The sequence below is a fragment of the Genypterus blacodes genome, unplaced genomic scaffold, assembly GCF_046128005.1.
Source record: "Genypterus blacodes isolate CSIRO-AG114 ecotype Tasmania unplaced genomic scaffold, CSIRO-AGI_Gbla_v1 ptg000019l_1, whole genome shotgun sequence".
NCBI classification, from domain to species: domain Eukaryota; kingdom Metazoa; phylum Chordata; class Actinopteri; order Ophidiiformes; family Ophidiidae; genus Genypterus; species Genypterus blacodes.
The window spans coordinates 2,832,813-2,849,620 of record NW_027466832.1 but is presented as its reverse complement, the minus strand read 5'-3'; the positions used below and the strand labels follow the sequence as shown (position 1 = coordinate 2,849,620).

Here is a 16,808-nt window from a genome sequence, read left to right as displayed (position 1 = left end):
AACCAGTTTGATTTCACCCTGGATTCTGCGTAAAATATAGTCCTAAACTTTAGTCCATAGTCTAAAGTCGTTTTTTATTTTCCCCTTGCTTCATATTTGATACCAATTGATTAGTTTAAGTCCTCAATCGGACATATGCTGAGGACACCTGAGACCACCACAAAATGAGACCTCACATGTCCGACTCGGACATCTGCAGCCACAGCAAATAACCAAAAATCGTTGATCTAACATTTCCAAAAAATCAATCTCAACAATCTCAATCAATTGATCCCTGGTGAAATACACATGTGAGAGGTTGATGCTGGTCAAACTGGGTTATTCATTAAATGTCATTCTCATATCTTTGTCTTGATGTTTTTTCTGTCTTGTGATGCAGCTCCTAACATTGCAGTATTTTCAGGTCCAACTATGATGAATGTTTTAAAATGTCCCTCTGTTGGTTCTCCAAAGGGCACATTTACATTGAGCTGTCATGTCTTGATAAACACAGCTCAGTCAAGAGCACAGCTTTTGATAAAGAGCATTTTTCGGAGGCTCTCACACTTTACTATCATGCTAAAGCTGAGCAAGTCGCTCTTCACAAGCGAGAGAAAACCAATTTCAGGTGAGAGGGGTGTGAATTCATGCAAGAGGAGGGAAAGTTAGAATTTTCGAATGAACCATTAGATAGTTAAATGATATCACATAGTGCCATTGTGACACTATCAACATTACGCAGTGAAATACCTCCACACTTGTTGGGCCCCTTGCAAAAATTTTGTGTGGGGCAAGTTCATGTTTTTCTGCATTAATGGCTTAAATTCGCAAAAATGCACCTTTCTATCGAAAAGCCAAAATGCTAATGTTAAAGGTAAATGACTATGATGAAACATTCAAAATAAAATACTTCACTGGTTAAAGGATCTGTTGACTCTGGCAGCTCTCTGCTTCAGCACTTGGTGCCTCTGCTCAGAGTGAGTTTGCAGGTTCTACTGATTACAGGCTGAGCTGTTGTTGCCCCTTCACAATAGCCTTTCCAGTTGACCAGAGGCGAAACTAGCAGGGCAGGGATGTCATGAACTGACTTGTAGCAAAGGTGGCATTGTATGAAAGTCACTGAACTCTTCAGTACAACCCATTTTACTGCCAATGTTTCTCTTTGGCGATTGCATGGTTGAGTTCCGTGCTTGAGTTTATGCAGCTGTTAGCAATGGGTGTGACTGAAACACCTGACCTAAATAATTAGGAGGGGTCCCTTGTCCACATATTGTATGTGTGGCCTTAATAATTATCACTCATGTTCTTGTTCTCGCCGTCTGTCCAAAGCAACATGCTGTCTGCTGCTCCTCTTATTAGACCACAAGAACTTCAACCTGTTAACTCTGAATTCTACCCCACTATGATATGTCCACTTTAACATTCCACAAATGTACAGCTTTACAGTTTGTTTTATTATCTCCAAAGCTCTGTGATTGGAGCATTGCAATATTTTATTACCCCAAATGTTCATTCCTACAAATGATTAATTATTGCTATATTCATATTCTTACAAGCTTCTAAAATACAAACACTCTTTGTTATGGTCTTAAATGAATACCACTATCCTGGAACCTGGCCATTAGGAGCACATATGCATACCCCAACATGTTCTTCACCCCATGCTCAAGGTCAAGGGTCCCCTCCTGGTCCAGAGAAGTAGACAGATCAGATCCCCCTTTCATCATTCCCATGATCTCTGACTGAGCTCTGCACCATATTTGCTCTCTGCCTGCTCTTTAACCTTGATTTTTATTGGTTTTCACCTGGGACACCCCTTTTAAAAATGTGGCTGTGCTAATTTATGTCTAGGAAGCTTTATGAATACACTATGTGGCATATATTCAGTGACTCTGTAATTAACATCACACGGCTCAAAGCAGGAAACATATGCCTGAAATGCTGATCACTGAAATTCATACATCAAACTAGCACAAAAGAATGACATCATAGGATAGTTATTTCAATTTCATTTGTGTCAATTGTGTTTCTGTTCATCCAAGTCAGTTAAAATCATATTAGAACCAGGGGTCACTACATAAACAATTCACATTTATACACAATAGTATATCTGGAATAAATGAACACAGAACAAAAAAGTGAACTCAGGAAAAGTGAAGCACATTTTTATTAGTAATAGTTTAACGGGAAACACAAAACAATAAGTCAACACACAGCTGTAATAGAAAACTTGTTTATCAAAGCCTATAAAAGGTAGAAAGAAGAAAGGATGAAAATTACATGAGGACAAAAACAAATGCTTCATCCTTAGCCATAAAGGCAGAAAACACAAAAACAGTACAGATATGACAAGAAGCCAACAAAGATACCAACGCAACATAGACAGTTTACATTTCATTAACATCGTATGACTAAATTGCATTTGTAGAACTGAAATTACAAAGGTTGTCTTCAGGTCCAGTTTCAGTTCCTCATCTGGAGACGACGTGAACTACTTGTTCTGTGTGAGGCTGCTGCTGCTTCATGCAGAGAAGTAAGCAGAGGAAACGGATTGCTTTGATCGCTGAGGGAAATCTGAGAAAGAAAATTAGGTGAATAAAAAAAAAATAATGTGAGAAACCGAGTTTGGAAGTACATGATCTGAAAATAACAAAGTCATGTAAAATGATCACAGTATTAAGTTTTCGTTTTAAACTTAAGTGTATCTCTAAGTAAGTGTTACTTACTTTGACAATGTAGAATGAATGGAAAAATAACAAGACATTGCAGGCAGAGTGACCCAAAGACCCGGAGGCACTTGTCAGGAAGCTAAAACTTTGATTTTTATGTATTTTTAACGTATTTGGTGAATAGTGGAACACATCTGGTCAACAATGTGCTGTTTCAGATGAGTTTACCTCTGTGAAGCAGCGTAGATGACAGACCGTACAGTGGGATGCTGTCCTCTCGTCTCTCAAAGTACTTTGAATCCAGACCAGCAGCATCGCCGCTGAGGACAACAGGAGGAACACAGGTGCTTGATGGCTTGGATTTGTAGAACACAGAGTGAACATTTCATTTGGTTCATTTCAACTGGGCCCGGAACTGATTAGGTGCACGCTACGTTCAGTCTAATCAGGTCAGATCCTGTGCCATTAGTTCAGGCCTCATGTTTGTGACATTCTTTGCCAATATAAGGAACCAGATGAGACAAAAGATGCTTGTTAGTTGGTGGAGCATCATGCCGCTACCTCTGTTGGTGTTCAGGTGGATCACATTTTCACACACAGTAGAGTCTCTATTATACAGATTGTTTCTACTTCAGGCCCTTATTGTTTGTAAGAATCTATATATAAAAACTCACTTCTGTTTATTGATCAGCTGCACTGCTCGCCGCTCCACAGGAGTGAAGTCTGTGGCGTCCACAGAGGGCGCAGAGGCTTTACCAGTCAGAGGACAAAACTGTGCCTGGAAACATATGTGAATGTGTGAAATCAGTTCAAGGTCTGCGTCACTTTACTTTACACAGTTGATGTCTGGCTCTGCTTTGGTTTGTCAAAGGAAAACTCACATTAAAGACACACATATTGTATATACTGTATGTAGGAGACATCAATCATTAAGCAGAACTCATCACCAAAGACCAAAACAGTTGGAACAAACAGTAGACTGACCAGAAAATTGAGTAACTAAACGCTATTGTGAATCAACTTACTGCTCTCCACATTCAAATGAATTCCTGATAGATCACCGATTTAGCAAAACACGAAAGTCGCAGAAACAGCATGTGGGAGGAAGAAACATTTGTACAAAGTGATTGTGTGTCCTACCCTGAGTCCTGCTGTCGGGAGGAAAACTGAAGGAGTCTCACTCGATTCAAGAGTGTGTGGCTTTCTCACCAGCTGTTTCTCATTAAGCTGCTTGTTCAGCCAATTTATAACTGTTGTAAATGAGAAAACAACAACAATCAGAGGCATGATGAAAAGTTTACAAAACTGACAATGCAGAAATATCTCAGTGTTTACATTTTAAAACTATTCAAGTCAAAATTTTACAGGAATTTAAAGGAAACAGCCCCAACACGATGGTTTTAATGGCCTAATAATCTGGTATTAAGAATTTGAGACAATATTTTCACAGTGCATGCATTAGTGAAATGAAAAAGAAGACCCGCCTTACCGTTCTCATTTGTTTTTAACACTTCCTTGCTTTCATTTAGCTTCTGGACCGTCAGCTCCAACTGCTCCTTCAGTTTGGAAACCTGTAAGCAGAATCAATTTGAAGTTCTGTACGTGTGCTTTCTGTCATATCTGCTTCAAAGCGTTATGCATCTCTAGCCACTAAGCCTGCTACTAACAATTGCAATTTACCTGATGAGTCATTTAGGCAATAAAACATCAAAGCTAATAACAAATGGAGTTACCAGAGATCACAGTGAGACCTAAACATCGCTCCCTTGGTATCTACTTCAATTGATCGGTTATGGGAATGGTCAAAATGAAGTTCTGTAACATTTGCAAATCTTAAGTATTTAAACATTCCCTTTTCATTTATGATTGCTGATGAATACTGATTCAACTGCTTCCTGTTAGGAAATAGAAAAATGACATGGTTTCCGTTTGACAAATGGGAGAAATGTTACGTTAGGGTTTTCTTAGAAGGGGTGTTTATAAATCGACTTTGGCAAATATTGTATTAAACTAAAAAGATAGTTGTCAATATTACATTCTTTTGTATTAGAAAATGTAATCTGAAATCCTTTTTCTGACAGACATAGATCATTTATTTGGAAGAAGCAGTTATTGTATTATTGTGTTTTAGTCAAAGTGAAGTGTGCCCGGCCTCATTTGTGTGTTTCAAGCCAACAATAATATTTCACTTTTAATACTTTTTAAACTTTCCATGCTGGCTGCCAAAGGCCTAAGGGGGTTGTATCTTACAAATACAAAGCTTGTCTTATTTTGTTTTCTGAGGACAGGCACAATAATGTTTTCCTAGGATTATATGTCATGATATCTGACATTTTACTTTTTAGGAAAAATGGGTTAGATCGCTGAATCAAACCAGAACAAACAAACCACTGCTCTGACAACGCCCATAGGTCCCACAGCAAACTATTCATTCATTAAGTTCATGTAGTCCTCTGTGATTTCAGTAGCAGTAAATCAGATTAGGTAGAACTACATGAACAGATTGCAGCTTACCTGCTCCTCCTTGGTGACGAGCTGTTGCTGAGTATTCTGTAAATCTTTTTCAGCGTGTTCTAGTTTTTCTGTTTTGTCCTGCAGCACCTTCTCCTGTGACACGATCACAGTGTTCTTGACTTTCATTTTTCCAGCTAAGCCTCGGACATCCCCGTGAAACTTTTTAATGATGCCATTGGCCTGGATAGGAAGGAGGAGGTCAGAGAGAGAGAGAGAGAGACTTTCAAACATAAGGTTACACCAGTTACACCAAGCAGCAGAGTTTAGGGAATCAAATTAACCATGTGATGGCCAAGCTTCACCTTTTTCAGCTCTTCAGACAGCGACTTCACCGTTGTTTCAAGTTTTCTAATTTGAAGTTCTTTACTTTCAGCATTTCCTTCTACTGATTCCTAGAAAAAAGACAAATGGAACAGATATGTGAAGAGAAGAAGATACAGCACTAACTACACATTGGATTTGTTTTGGCACTACTGTATTTCACAGAAGTTATTCAAAGGTGTTTAGGTGTTGATCCACATGTCAGAGGGTTTGAGGGCCAGTATGAGAATGAGATTCTCTCCCTCTTTCTCTCTCAACCCCAACCGGTCAAGGTCACCCACCTAGAGAACCTAGAGAGTTAAAGGGGCAGTTTGCGCTGCCCTGTTTTCGTCATCACTCTTATCACTTCTACTCTGATCTGATCTGGATACTGGAGTTCTCATTTTCAGCATCCTAACATTGCAAAGAATTATTTTTAACCTGTGTTTTTACTTACTTGGCTTTATAAATAGTTGCTAAAGGCTTGGACATAGCTACCTTCTGCTGCTGCGTGGCTTCTAGCACTTCCTTTGTGCGACACATCAGCTGATTCTTGTCTTTGACTTCTTGTTCCAGAACGGCAACTCTCATCTGTAGCTGGCTGACCAAGCGCTCCTTCTCATGGCATTCTGTGTCCAGTGTGCTATTCTCCCTTCTCAAAGAGAGCACTTGCTGTTTCAGACGCTGGCACTCCTACACACAAATATAAAAGGACAGAAATAATCCATAACGGCAACAAATTATTAATGATAAGTACAATTTCAAAACCATGATTTCCCTAACGGACAGGCAGTTTAATTTGACCTGAGTTGACTTGAGCTTGAAAAGCTGGTTGAACACAAGATCATAACAGCCTAACAAGCCTTTTGGGCAGCAGATGGGTATTGGAATTACAATTACTGTTGTGAATTGTTGTGAATTAAGGAGCAATTGGATTTCATCTTTGTCATGGAAAAGGGGACCAGCTCCACATTTAGTCATTTTGCAGATGCCTTTATCCAAAGTGACACATGCAGTATGACATTTTTATACAACACAAGGAACTGTGCCTGCACGAGAGGGGTCACAGGAGGGGTCACAGGAGTTGGCCCATACGAATTACATTACATTACAGGCTTATGATTGGAAAATGTGGTACAAGGGCTGCCGTTGTGAGCCATCCTGTACTCAAATGTTTAAAGTGAGCACTTTGTCTGTAGTCTAGGCGGTCAGTCAAGCAGGTTCAATGGGAGGGTTGGACTCTGGCAAGGCTGTCTATTGTCTCCAATCCTCAAATTCAATTTTTATGGACAGAATTTCAAGGACACACTCTGTGGAGAGGACTCCCTTGAAAACTAAGTTAATAATCTCAATGGGATTTTTGTGGTAAAATGAACGACAATAACAATACTGATATTACTACTACTACTAATAATAATAATAATAATGAACAAGTATCGGATGTTAGGAGTAGAAAAATGTATCCTATTCATTGAAAGTAGTCAGTTGAGGTGGTTGGGGCATCTAATCAGGATGTGTCTTGAGGCAGTGGCTCAGTGGGTAGTGCTTCCGCTTGGGAACGGGAGGGTCGACGGTTCGAGCCCCTGCCGAGGTGCCCCTGAGCAAGGCACCAAACCCTCAATTGCTCCCCCCTCTGCGAAGGGTGGTAACATGATGTAAGTCGCTTTGGATAAAAGCGTCTGCCAAATGATCGTAATGTAATGTAATGTCTTGGATGCCTCGCTAGGAAGTGGTTAGGCATGTCCAGCTAGGACCAGACCAGCAGAATACTCTGGAGGGATCACATATCCCATCTGTCCTTGGAATGTCTGGGGACCTTCCATGAGGAGTGAACAAATGTGGCAGATAACTGAAATGTCAGTTTTATAACATAATATAAGTAATATTTCAAATGACCCTCTTAATGTACATACAAGCCATGACCTTGTGAACCCATATTGACTGCTCTATCTCCCCTAAAGCACAAAGCATTCTGGGCTGTCCACCAAGTTGGAGCGCCCCGTTCCCTTCTGTCACGTACCTCCTCCGAGCCTGAGAGTTTAATTTTCAGGTCTCTGATGGCAGATTCATTCTTGTACTTCTTCTCTGTCAGCTCTCCGGAAGAGGCTTCCAGCTCACTGAGCCTGGAGTGGAGCTGCTGGCTGCTCTTCTGATGGCTGCTCTCCAGCTCTTTACGCAGCTGCTCAGTCTGCTGCTGGAGTCGGCTCTGTAACTGGGAGACAAAATATAGCACAGTTAAGAATCTGCTCATGACCAACTAAAACAACAATGAATGAATTAAACTAATATTAATAAACAGGCAGAATGATCATTAAGAGTTCAAATTCAATTATCGTGACACATCATAATCTGATTCATTAACCTGTGCAGAACTTTGGAGAGTGCTGATGTTGGTTTGTATACAAATCTGAGCACAGATATTCTCTGGACTCAGCCAGCATGAGTTACCTCTAAAGCCTTCTCTCTCTCAGACTGTAGTTCCTGAGTGTGGCGGCTGGACAGGGAGCTCGTCTGACTCGTCCATTCTGAGCGCAGCTTGTCCAGCTCTCTCGTCTTCTCCGAGAGAGTCTGTGGGCCGGAAACAGACACGTTAGTTTATATTTGAGATGGGGTCGAGTGTAACACTGCTTTGGGAAATTCATTTATAGAGTTTAATATGAAACTACTGATATTATTTTTTAATTATGATAACTTGTTGTACTGTGTATCATAAAATATTGGCATAATTATTTCCAACAGAATAATTCATAGCAAGGCAAACAGTCAAAGCATGTAGAGCTGATTACTAATGAATGTTCAAAAAAGAAAGCCAAATAAAAGGTGATAAGGCCTTTTGAAACTTAAAGGAAAGAGTGAATTGCCTCCATACACCTGTTGAGCATAGGTGAGCTGCCTGGAGAAATCCTCTTCAGTCTTCTTCAGTTTAATCTCCAATGTCTGTTTCTCCCCCTGAATGATGGAAGCAACATTCTTTACAATCAGGACTTTGAGAGTGGAAATAATTCACATTTTAAGAGAAGCAATCTGTGCAGTAAGATTGTGGAGTGGATGGAATCGCAGGGGAATTTTGATCGACTCCCTCCTTCACCTTCTTACCTGCTGCACCTCGGCCCTGCCTCCACAACTCTCTCTCATTTTCACTGAGCACTGCTTAAGGATTCCTTATCAGGGGGCATCCAGGTATGTTCCAATAATAATAGTAACAATAATAAGAACTTATACTTATTTGTTTTTGTAAGTGATGTGACTTAGCTTCTGTAACACTGCAATTTACAAGCTGTAGGAACCAAAAACCTATTTCTATATTCTTTATTTTAAAATCCAAGATCACAATCAATCTGCAGAACTAAGAATATATAATGAGTCATCAATTCGAAGCTGTAACGAATTTTGTCAACAAAAATCCAATATTGAGAGCTGAATAACCTTTGTTAGATTTGAAGACCTACTGAATGACTGATGACTAAAGTTATTAGACAGAAACAACCATAAGTGAGACGAAAGAAGAGTGAGAGCTGCAGCTGCTGCCTGCTGAGCCAACAAGGTCGACATCATGACTCATCTTTCTGTAAGCCACTACATTTTTGTTATAAATGATGATGAAATAACTGACCTTCAGAGAAGACAGACACACTGCCAGGAAATCTTTAATGTTCTTGTCAGTCCCTTGAGCTAGTCGCAAGGACAAATGATTCAGGTGTTTGAATGCATTTGTCTCCACAACACTGAAGTTAGCGGGACCTTCAAACAGTGAAGATTGACATGACAACTGCAGGAGAAATCTGTAGGAAAAGAAAGAGATATTTTTGTTAGCTGACAGTGGACAAACTGTATTGTAGGCACATATTGTGCATCAGCCAGGCCAAATGTAGGAATCACCCATGGAGGCAAAACTTTTGTTAGAATTTTTGAAATAGTCTGTAGGTAACTTTGCAAAAATGAAATCAACACATGCAGTCACAACAGTAAAATTGGACTTTGGGCACTGGAGCATAAACTACCTGACCCTATTCCTAACCTCAATTTCAAAAAAAAGGTTGAGACAGTGTGTAAAACACAAATAAATACAGAAAGCAGTAATTTGAAAATGACTAATTTACTTAATTTGAAACAGTACAAATATGAGATAATTCATGTTTTAATTGGTTTCTAATTTGTCCCTTTTTCTCATCCATCTTGGTACCTAACTTATTGCACTTCTACTCTAGCTCTAGTTATGCTCCTAGCTGTTGGTTTTGGAAGGAAATGCACTTACGATTTCTTGTGACCTGAAGTTCTTTTATCTACCTTTGTTGAACGCACTTATTGGAAGTAGCTTTGGATAAAAGCGTCTGCTAAATGACCGTAATGTAATGTAATGTAATGTAATATACTCCTGAATATTAATACAGTTCACCCATTCTGAGTGGGGACTGAAGAATATGCCAGATGTGAGAGAGGCAGCAAAGACTGTGGACTGGGTTCAGTCTATCAAAAACATTCACAACTAAAGCCAGTATCCAGTTGCATATAAGTGGTGTAATTTAGAACTATGGAAGGAATCCCACAGTCATTGGGAGAACCTACTGGGTGACACCATAAAGAAAGAACCCAGCAGGCCATGAGGTTTGAACCCACACCTGCTGGGAGACTGCAGTGCTATCACACAAAAATACAGAGACGTTAACTTCATCTTCTTGTACCTTGGATTGTCTGATGTTTGCTCCGAGAAGCAGAGATTAAGCAGGTCAATGAACTTCTGAGGAAATGAAGCAAAGTCTATGAGCAACCCCTGCTGGACTTTCAAGCTAGACAAAAGATTGACAAAGAAAAAAATGAGTGAGCTTCATAGAAGAATTGTGAATAATATCTATACCCAGACTTCAGACAGAAGCCGAGTATTGCAATAGAATTAATAGTTAGTGCAGTCCAGTACTTGCCTTTGGAAATCCTCCTCTGATATAGAGAGGTTGAAGAGGAAATATGGATCACTGTCATCTGTAAGTCTCACCAGGAGATCCTAACGTAAAATTCAGACAGTTAGCGACCAGAATGAAACACTTCAGATTCATTATGTGACAATTATGTGTTTTGGTTGGCTTGATGATGAGAAGAAACATTTAGCGCTGCTCTTAAGTGGTAGAATGGGAGGGAAAAGCCTGTAGAACATAGAAATATGAATCTTCCCTTACTGAGTAAACACTAATCTACTGAGTCAGATCAGAGTAAATATCAGTACTACATCAAATGACCTTTATCTATACAAATACAGGACTTACTCGTCTGTGGACTGGACTCGTTGTCAAATGAAGCTCAATGGTGACGCGGATATTTTCTTTCCTGTGGAATCACAGAAATTGAAAAGTTAATACTTGTCCTCAAACAGAGGGATATTCATCGCAGAAACATCTAAAATAAACTCTACTAATGCAATTTTCCTTAATTAGCCTGTTTGCTTTGTTTCACCTGACTGGGAGAGATCACCATATCAAATTAATTCTGACAGCAAGCTGACAATCCACATACACAATGGATATTTTTGACAACGATAGAAAATAAAGTGACAAACAATCAACACATTGCTTTGTACACTAGAACAGCACCTTTTGTTGGCGTTTCCTTTAGGTTGTGACCTAAGTGTACTACTGTATGTGCTGACCTCCTAAACAGTATTGGCAGTTAGTATGCAACCAATGCACACACACCACTTGTAATGCTTGTACTTGTCTTACATAGGACACAAAATTGATGCAATGCTTAAGTCACTGTACACTTCGTAGGACTAAGGCTAAAGTGACCTCTTACCTTTCATCACTGTCTTTGGACCTAATGTTCACTTGGAGTAATTTGCTGAAAAGCTCCTCCATGTCATTCGAAAACAAACACTTTTTCTTCGTGTATTGAAACGATACGTCGGTCAACTAACTTATGACAACGGCACAAATATGACGACGGTGGAATATTGACGAAGCTAGACTTTCATCCCACCGCAGTGTACTCGGTGTTGTTCGAAGTCCTGTTGTATTTCGCGCTTAATAGCCGCCAATTGAACCGACCTGGAAACAGACCATGGTGTTTTTATTTTTTTATGACGTCAGGAAACGGTCGGTAACCCAAACGCGCATTACCGCCACCTAGTGAGCGGGAGTGTTAGTGTTGGTAACACTGGTTCAAATCAGATGAAAATGAGGAAATGATTGCATGACATTATCAATAGTGGTAAACAGATAAAGGTAAAAAAAAAAAAAAAAAAAAATTGTAAAAAATGTTTAAATGGTTTGCAATAACTTGATTTGTCTGATGAACACCATGTTTTGCAGTCTATAGATAAAGATGAAGAAGATAAGATAAGATAAGATAGGATAAGATAAGATAATAGATAAAGATAATCCTTTATTCATCCCACAACAGGGAAATTCACAGATACTTCAGTTTGTTACCCAATTTTCCTCCAAATCCCTCATGTTTTGGCAGTGACATACGCTACATTGAACTATAAGTCAAAGAATCTTAATGTCCGGTGTTCATTGGGTCTGTTGATATCCATTAACTATCACTCATCCAACTCCATTTTCTGCCTTTTTCCAACAAAATAGTGTTTTCTACCTCCTAAATTTTTGGGTCGGTTCACAGTCCCAACATTTTACAGGTAGAATGTCTAGATCAAGCTGGATGAAACTTTTTAGCTTTGTTTTTTGATATTTCTGAACATTATTCTATGATTGGCTGCCGAAGTTGTGAGGGCTTGGTTCATGCTTCAAAAATGCTGTAATTCTGGAATGAATTAGTGCACTATAACCAAACTTTTTGGACATGCACACACACTACTATTATGCAGAAAAATTAAACATAAATCCAACTGATCGTAGGGCTATAATAGTAAACAAACGCTTTCACCGGACAGACGTCATGAAAACATGGGTTTCCACTATGGTTCCCCCTCAAAAGAAAAAGGTGGTTATGCTTCTACACGCTTTGTGCAAAGAGTAGAGGGCTTCAGAAACCTCATCCCCAACCAATGTGCAATGGCACGGCAGCATGACCCTGTGGCTCACCTCCAGAGCTCAACAGCCACTCGTTTACGCTGAGAGTGCAGTCGTACACTCAGACCCTTCTGTCCACAGAAACAGCTGCACGCCACAGCTCTAAACTTCACATGCGGCTCGACCTCGAATTCCCATCAGTTGCATCAAAATGAAAAATAGCTACCTCCTTACATGCAGAGTTTTTTGCAATGTCTTTTCCGGTTGTTTTAAATATTTATAATAATGCGATCAGATATGAGATCTGAGCCCAGGTCGCATTGAACTGTCATAGTGTAAATGTACTCAATTTGGCCTGATGAAATCAGATATTGATCAGGGTTTTCAATATCTGGTTCTAAAGTCGTATGAAATGACTAGTGTAACTGACAGCCAATGAAGCACGTTCTTATTTTACAGACCCGAGGAACTCAGGGAAAAACACATTTTGATTCCATGACTTTCAGTTCAACAATTACAATACTAATTTATAAAAATGATTGGTCAAAGTAGGTACTACTGTGTGTCCAGAAAAACAAAATTACAGTAAAATTCCAGATCGTAACCCTATCAACCTGCTTAATGTGATCCATATCAGATTACAAATGTCCAAGTTATCGCTCCGACAAACAGACAGAGGTAGAGACCGTACAATTATAATGCATTCGCTGCTGCACGCAGGGGGGAAAAGGGCAGCAAGTTAGTATTCCAGAAAAAAAGGTGTTCAACTTCAAAAATGCAGAGCAATTTTCCAAATAAAAAATTGGGGCAATCTGTATATTAAGAAAACCACTTAAAAGGTTGCATAAAAAAAAGTAAAAAAACATACTGTTGTTGCCCCAAGTGTTTATCCTGCCTAAGTTTGTGTTGTGTTGAATTCTAGGGCGGTAAATATACCTAATGAGAGCCCATCTTTGCCTGCCCAGTGTAGAAGCAGAGGACAAAGAAGTGTGAAGTCAGTGTGAAGTCGCCTACTTCCCTACCTCTAGCATCAAGGTTATCCAGGTGAAAAGGCATGATATAATTATTATTATTTTTTCATCCTTGTGATGTTATATAAATGTGGAAGGTTACAGATGGTTTGGTTAGTGGTACAGTGGTATGGTTACAGATGCTGAGGGAGGGTTGTATATAAAGTCATTAGAGGGTTTGTAAAGATGAGGATGCAGTGACGAATTTAGCCACAAGATGGTGGTGTTCTAAAACAAATACAAAAGCAGAGCTTCGTTCAAGAGCAGGGGTCAGCAACATTTACTATCAAAAGAGCCATTTTTGGCCTAAGAAAATCTGCCTGAGCCTTATAATGAAGGAAAACAGTCCATTAAGTCTAAATGAGCCTATCAACATTACAAATCATTGTAAATGAGCTGTCAATCAAATGTTTGACCAAATGTGACGACTCTGCAGTAGGTTACACATGATTTGATGTGATTGTACTCTGACTCTGCTTTTCCATTACAATTATACTATGTTTTGTATTAATATAATTATAGAACAAAAACAAAAAAATAATTGTTATTTTTGTTGGGGGAGGCTATTACCAAGAAACTGAACAATAGTGAAGTGGAGAAGTTCATCAGAGCTCATACACCTGCACAGCAGCTCTGTCGGATCAGAATCATTCACATCGTCATCACAGTTAACTGAATCTACTGGAGCTGAGCTGATACCCTCCATCTGCAGAATAATATGTTTTTCATGTCTCTGTCCGCTTTTCAGTTGGCATGTAAAAATTACTTTCTAAACATTTTTTTAAAATGTTTTAAAACATTGGTGTTAATTGCCGTAGCAGTTTGGTCAGAACCACAGGGAGCCACTGGAGATGGACAAAAGAGCTGCCTGTGGCCCCAGAGCTACAGGTTGCAGACCCCTGCTCAAGAGCGTAGGCTAATGTGCTTTCTCTTAAAGTCTTCTGGAGCCTGATTCCTTTGCTAAACTGAGCTTGTGATGGAAGCAAGGAAAACGGAGCACGCAGCAAAAACCCACGGAAAACATGGACACTCCTCTACTACTTGTGATGAATTTACCTCTGTAATGTTCAAACACTTAAGCCTGGAGGTCGAAATACTACTTTTACACTGAATGCATATTTCAATGGACCTCATTCTGGCGGAGAGCATTGCATATAAATGGAACACACACAGTGAAGATTGTTCAAATCAATTTAAATCACATTTATTTGTATAGCCCAATATAATGTGACAAAAGACTTAACAGGCCCACAACAGCAGACGGGTCCTGACCCAGCGCAGAGCTCTCTGGGAAGACAAGGGAAACTCCCAAAAAACCTTAACATATAAGCTTAAGGAAGAAACCTTGTGATAGATTTTCAAAGTATTGAGACTTAGTTCAGAATGTCTTGATTTATGAAAATGACAATGAAAATTAAACTACTGAACATGTATTTGTATCATAACTTCACACACATGTACAAATACAACAACCCTTATTGGTTAACCCTTTAACACCGAGTGCATCGTCGGCGACACGTTGCACATGCGCACTTTGGATTGCCATAATTACATCACGGCTGTGCTACTAACAGTTTCTGAAAGCTAAGACGTTACATATTACAGCCAATATGGTGTCATTATGGACATGGCCATTTTATCTAATCTTCATATGAGTGACCCAGTGAAAAACTAGGAAAATTATTATCAGGAAAAGGGCACAGCGGAGTATGACCAACTCCACCGGGTCAGACCTCTCATGGAAATGATATCCATGTACCACCCAAGACAGCACCTTGCAGTCGATGAAAGGATGGTTGTAACCAAGGCCAAGCTCAGCATCAAGCAGAACATGAAGGCCAAGCCAACAAAGTGGGGGCTGAAGTTTTTTGTGCTTGTTGGCATGAATGGCTACACCATCGACTTCAAGCTCTACAAGGGCAAGTCCAAGTTGTACTGCGGTGTGGTAGTATAACATGCGGATCAATTCCCACAAATCTTTCTCTTTCTGTCTCTCTCTCACGCACACATGCACACGCAGACAGTCTTATTGGCTATTAAATAAGCTTGGATATGTTACAATTTTCTATCTATAAGGGGCAACCACAACAAAAATCAATCAAGAAAACGCATCATGCCTTGATATGAAGATGAGATTTTGGGGAGGTGTGCAATACCCTTTCAGGGGCGGTCACAGAGTTGTTAAACCAATCTGCAGCAGCTGCTTAAATGGCTTCTTACACCCTGGCGTGCCATGCTGCGGAAGTATTGTGAAAAACTATTTCTGGCTAAGCTGCCGGTGGTACAGCACTACTGTGTGGACTTTTTTACCTGTTTTTGTTCTTGTTTTGTTCTAAACATCATCATCGTCCCGCAAAAATTGCCCAAAAACTGTTGCTGCATGCAACATGCAAGTGTGACTTTCGGAGGAAACCTAAAGCAGTCTCACCACACACATAAAATGACACTTCACATCACTAGTGTTAAAATGAGGCAAAAAAAGTTTTATTCAATAACTTGCTAATTGTGAGGTGCTTAAATTAGTTCAAATTGACAAAAGTATTTAATCACTGCAATTTTTTCAATTGCAATGTTAATAGTACGAACTTTGTTTTTGATTTTGAATCAACCCTAGACCTAAACTCAACTACAACTCATTTGAAAGCTGGCCACTTGAACGCACGCACGCACGCACGCACGCACGCACGCACGCACGCACGCACGCACGCACCTTTAGCTTCCAAACTCCACTGGAATCTATTTTAAAAATTGTATTCATCAAACTGCGACACATTATTTATTTTGGGGTCCACTGGGTTAGCTAAAGTGACAGATGAAGTGGGATGTTGTAATGATTGTGTCAATGAGTTTTGAGCTGCAGACCTTGCATACAGCTGTTCTCACTACTGTTATCTCTTCTTAACTACAGTCATTGAAAACAAAATACTTGACATTTTATTACTTTTGGACTGGGTCCCTCCAAAATAAGCAGTGGGAGCCATACAAATGACTTGTAAAACAATGACTTTGTCCCACCTCTGGACATTGAGACCCCCTGATGCTGCATGTCAAATAACATGTGAGTAGGGTGACATTTTGCCTGACTCTAAAATCAGTCATGTTCCAGTTCATATCAAGTTACAATAGGGGTTAAACTCATTCAGCAAGGTTTAAAAGAAATCACTAACAAATCTATGAATAACTGCACAAAGAACAAATAAACTCACTGCTTGAATACAGTTTGTGTAGCTTTGAATGATCGTGTTGCTGGATGTAACACACAAAGACAAAACTTAATTTCATCTCTGCGGTCAGATGCTGGTTTGCTGCCGAGCTGTTCTAGGGCTGACATGATCTCAACTTTTGTTTAAATGGAAAGGATAACAAGACACCCA

General features: G+C 39.6%; 1 protein-coding gene across 1 annotated transcript; it reads right to left on the bottom strand.

Annotated features, from left to right (window-relative positions):
* Positions 1–2,144: 2,144 nt before the first annotated feature.
* sass6 (SAS-6 centriolar assembly protein) lies at positions 2,145–11,482 on the bottom strand. The gene is made up of 16 exons (XM_076141604.1): positions 11,247–11,482; positions 10,721–10,781; positions 10,382–10,461; positions 10,145–10,249; positions 9,076–9,244; positions 8,334–8,411; positions 7,911–8,030; positions 7,483–7,674; positions 5,961–6,155; positions 5,465–5,554; positions 5,163–5,342; positions 4,138–4,219; positions 3,789–3,898; positions 3,323–3,426; positions 2,877–2,968; positions 2,145–2,553 (listed from the first exon to the last, which is right to left on the bottom strand). Exons 1-16 carry the CDS (start codon positions 11,306–11,308, stop codon positions 2,501–2,503), a joined length of 1,773 nt encoding a protein of 590 aa, XP_075997719.1. The 5' UTR covers positions 11,309–11,482; the 3' UTR covers positions 2,145–2,500.
* Between the last annotated feature and the right edge of the window lie 5,326 nt (positions 11,483–16,808).

Bases quoted from the DNA above. Each gene is read 5' to 3' on its own strand.
- sass6 (XM_076141604.1), bottom strand. From the start codon at position 11,308: ATGGAGGAGCTTTTCAGCAAATTACTCCAAGTGAACATTAGGTCCAAA. The intron at 5,555-5,960 runs GTAGCTATGTCC...TCTTTTTTCTAG, and splicing joins AAGCCACGCAGCAGCAGAAG to GAATCAGTAGAAGGAAATGC. The intron at 4,220-5,162 runs GTAAGCTGCAAT...TTCTGCTTACAG, and splicing joins TCGTCACCAAGGAGGAGCAG to GTTTCCAAACTGAAGGAGCA.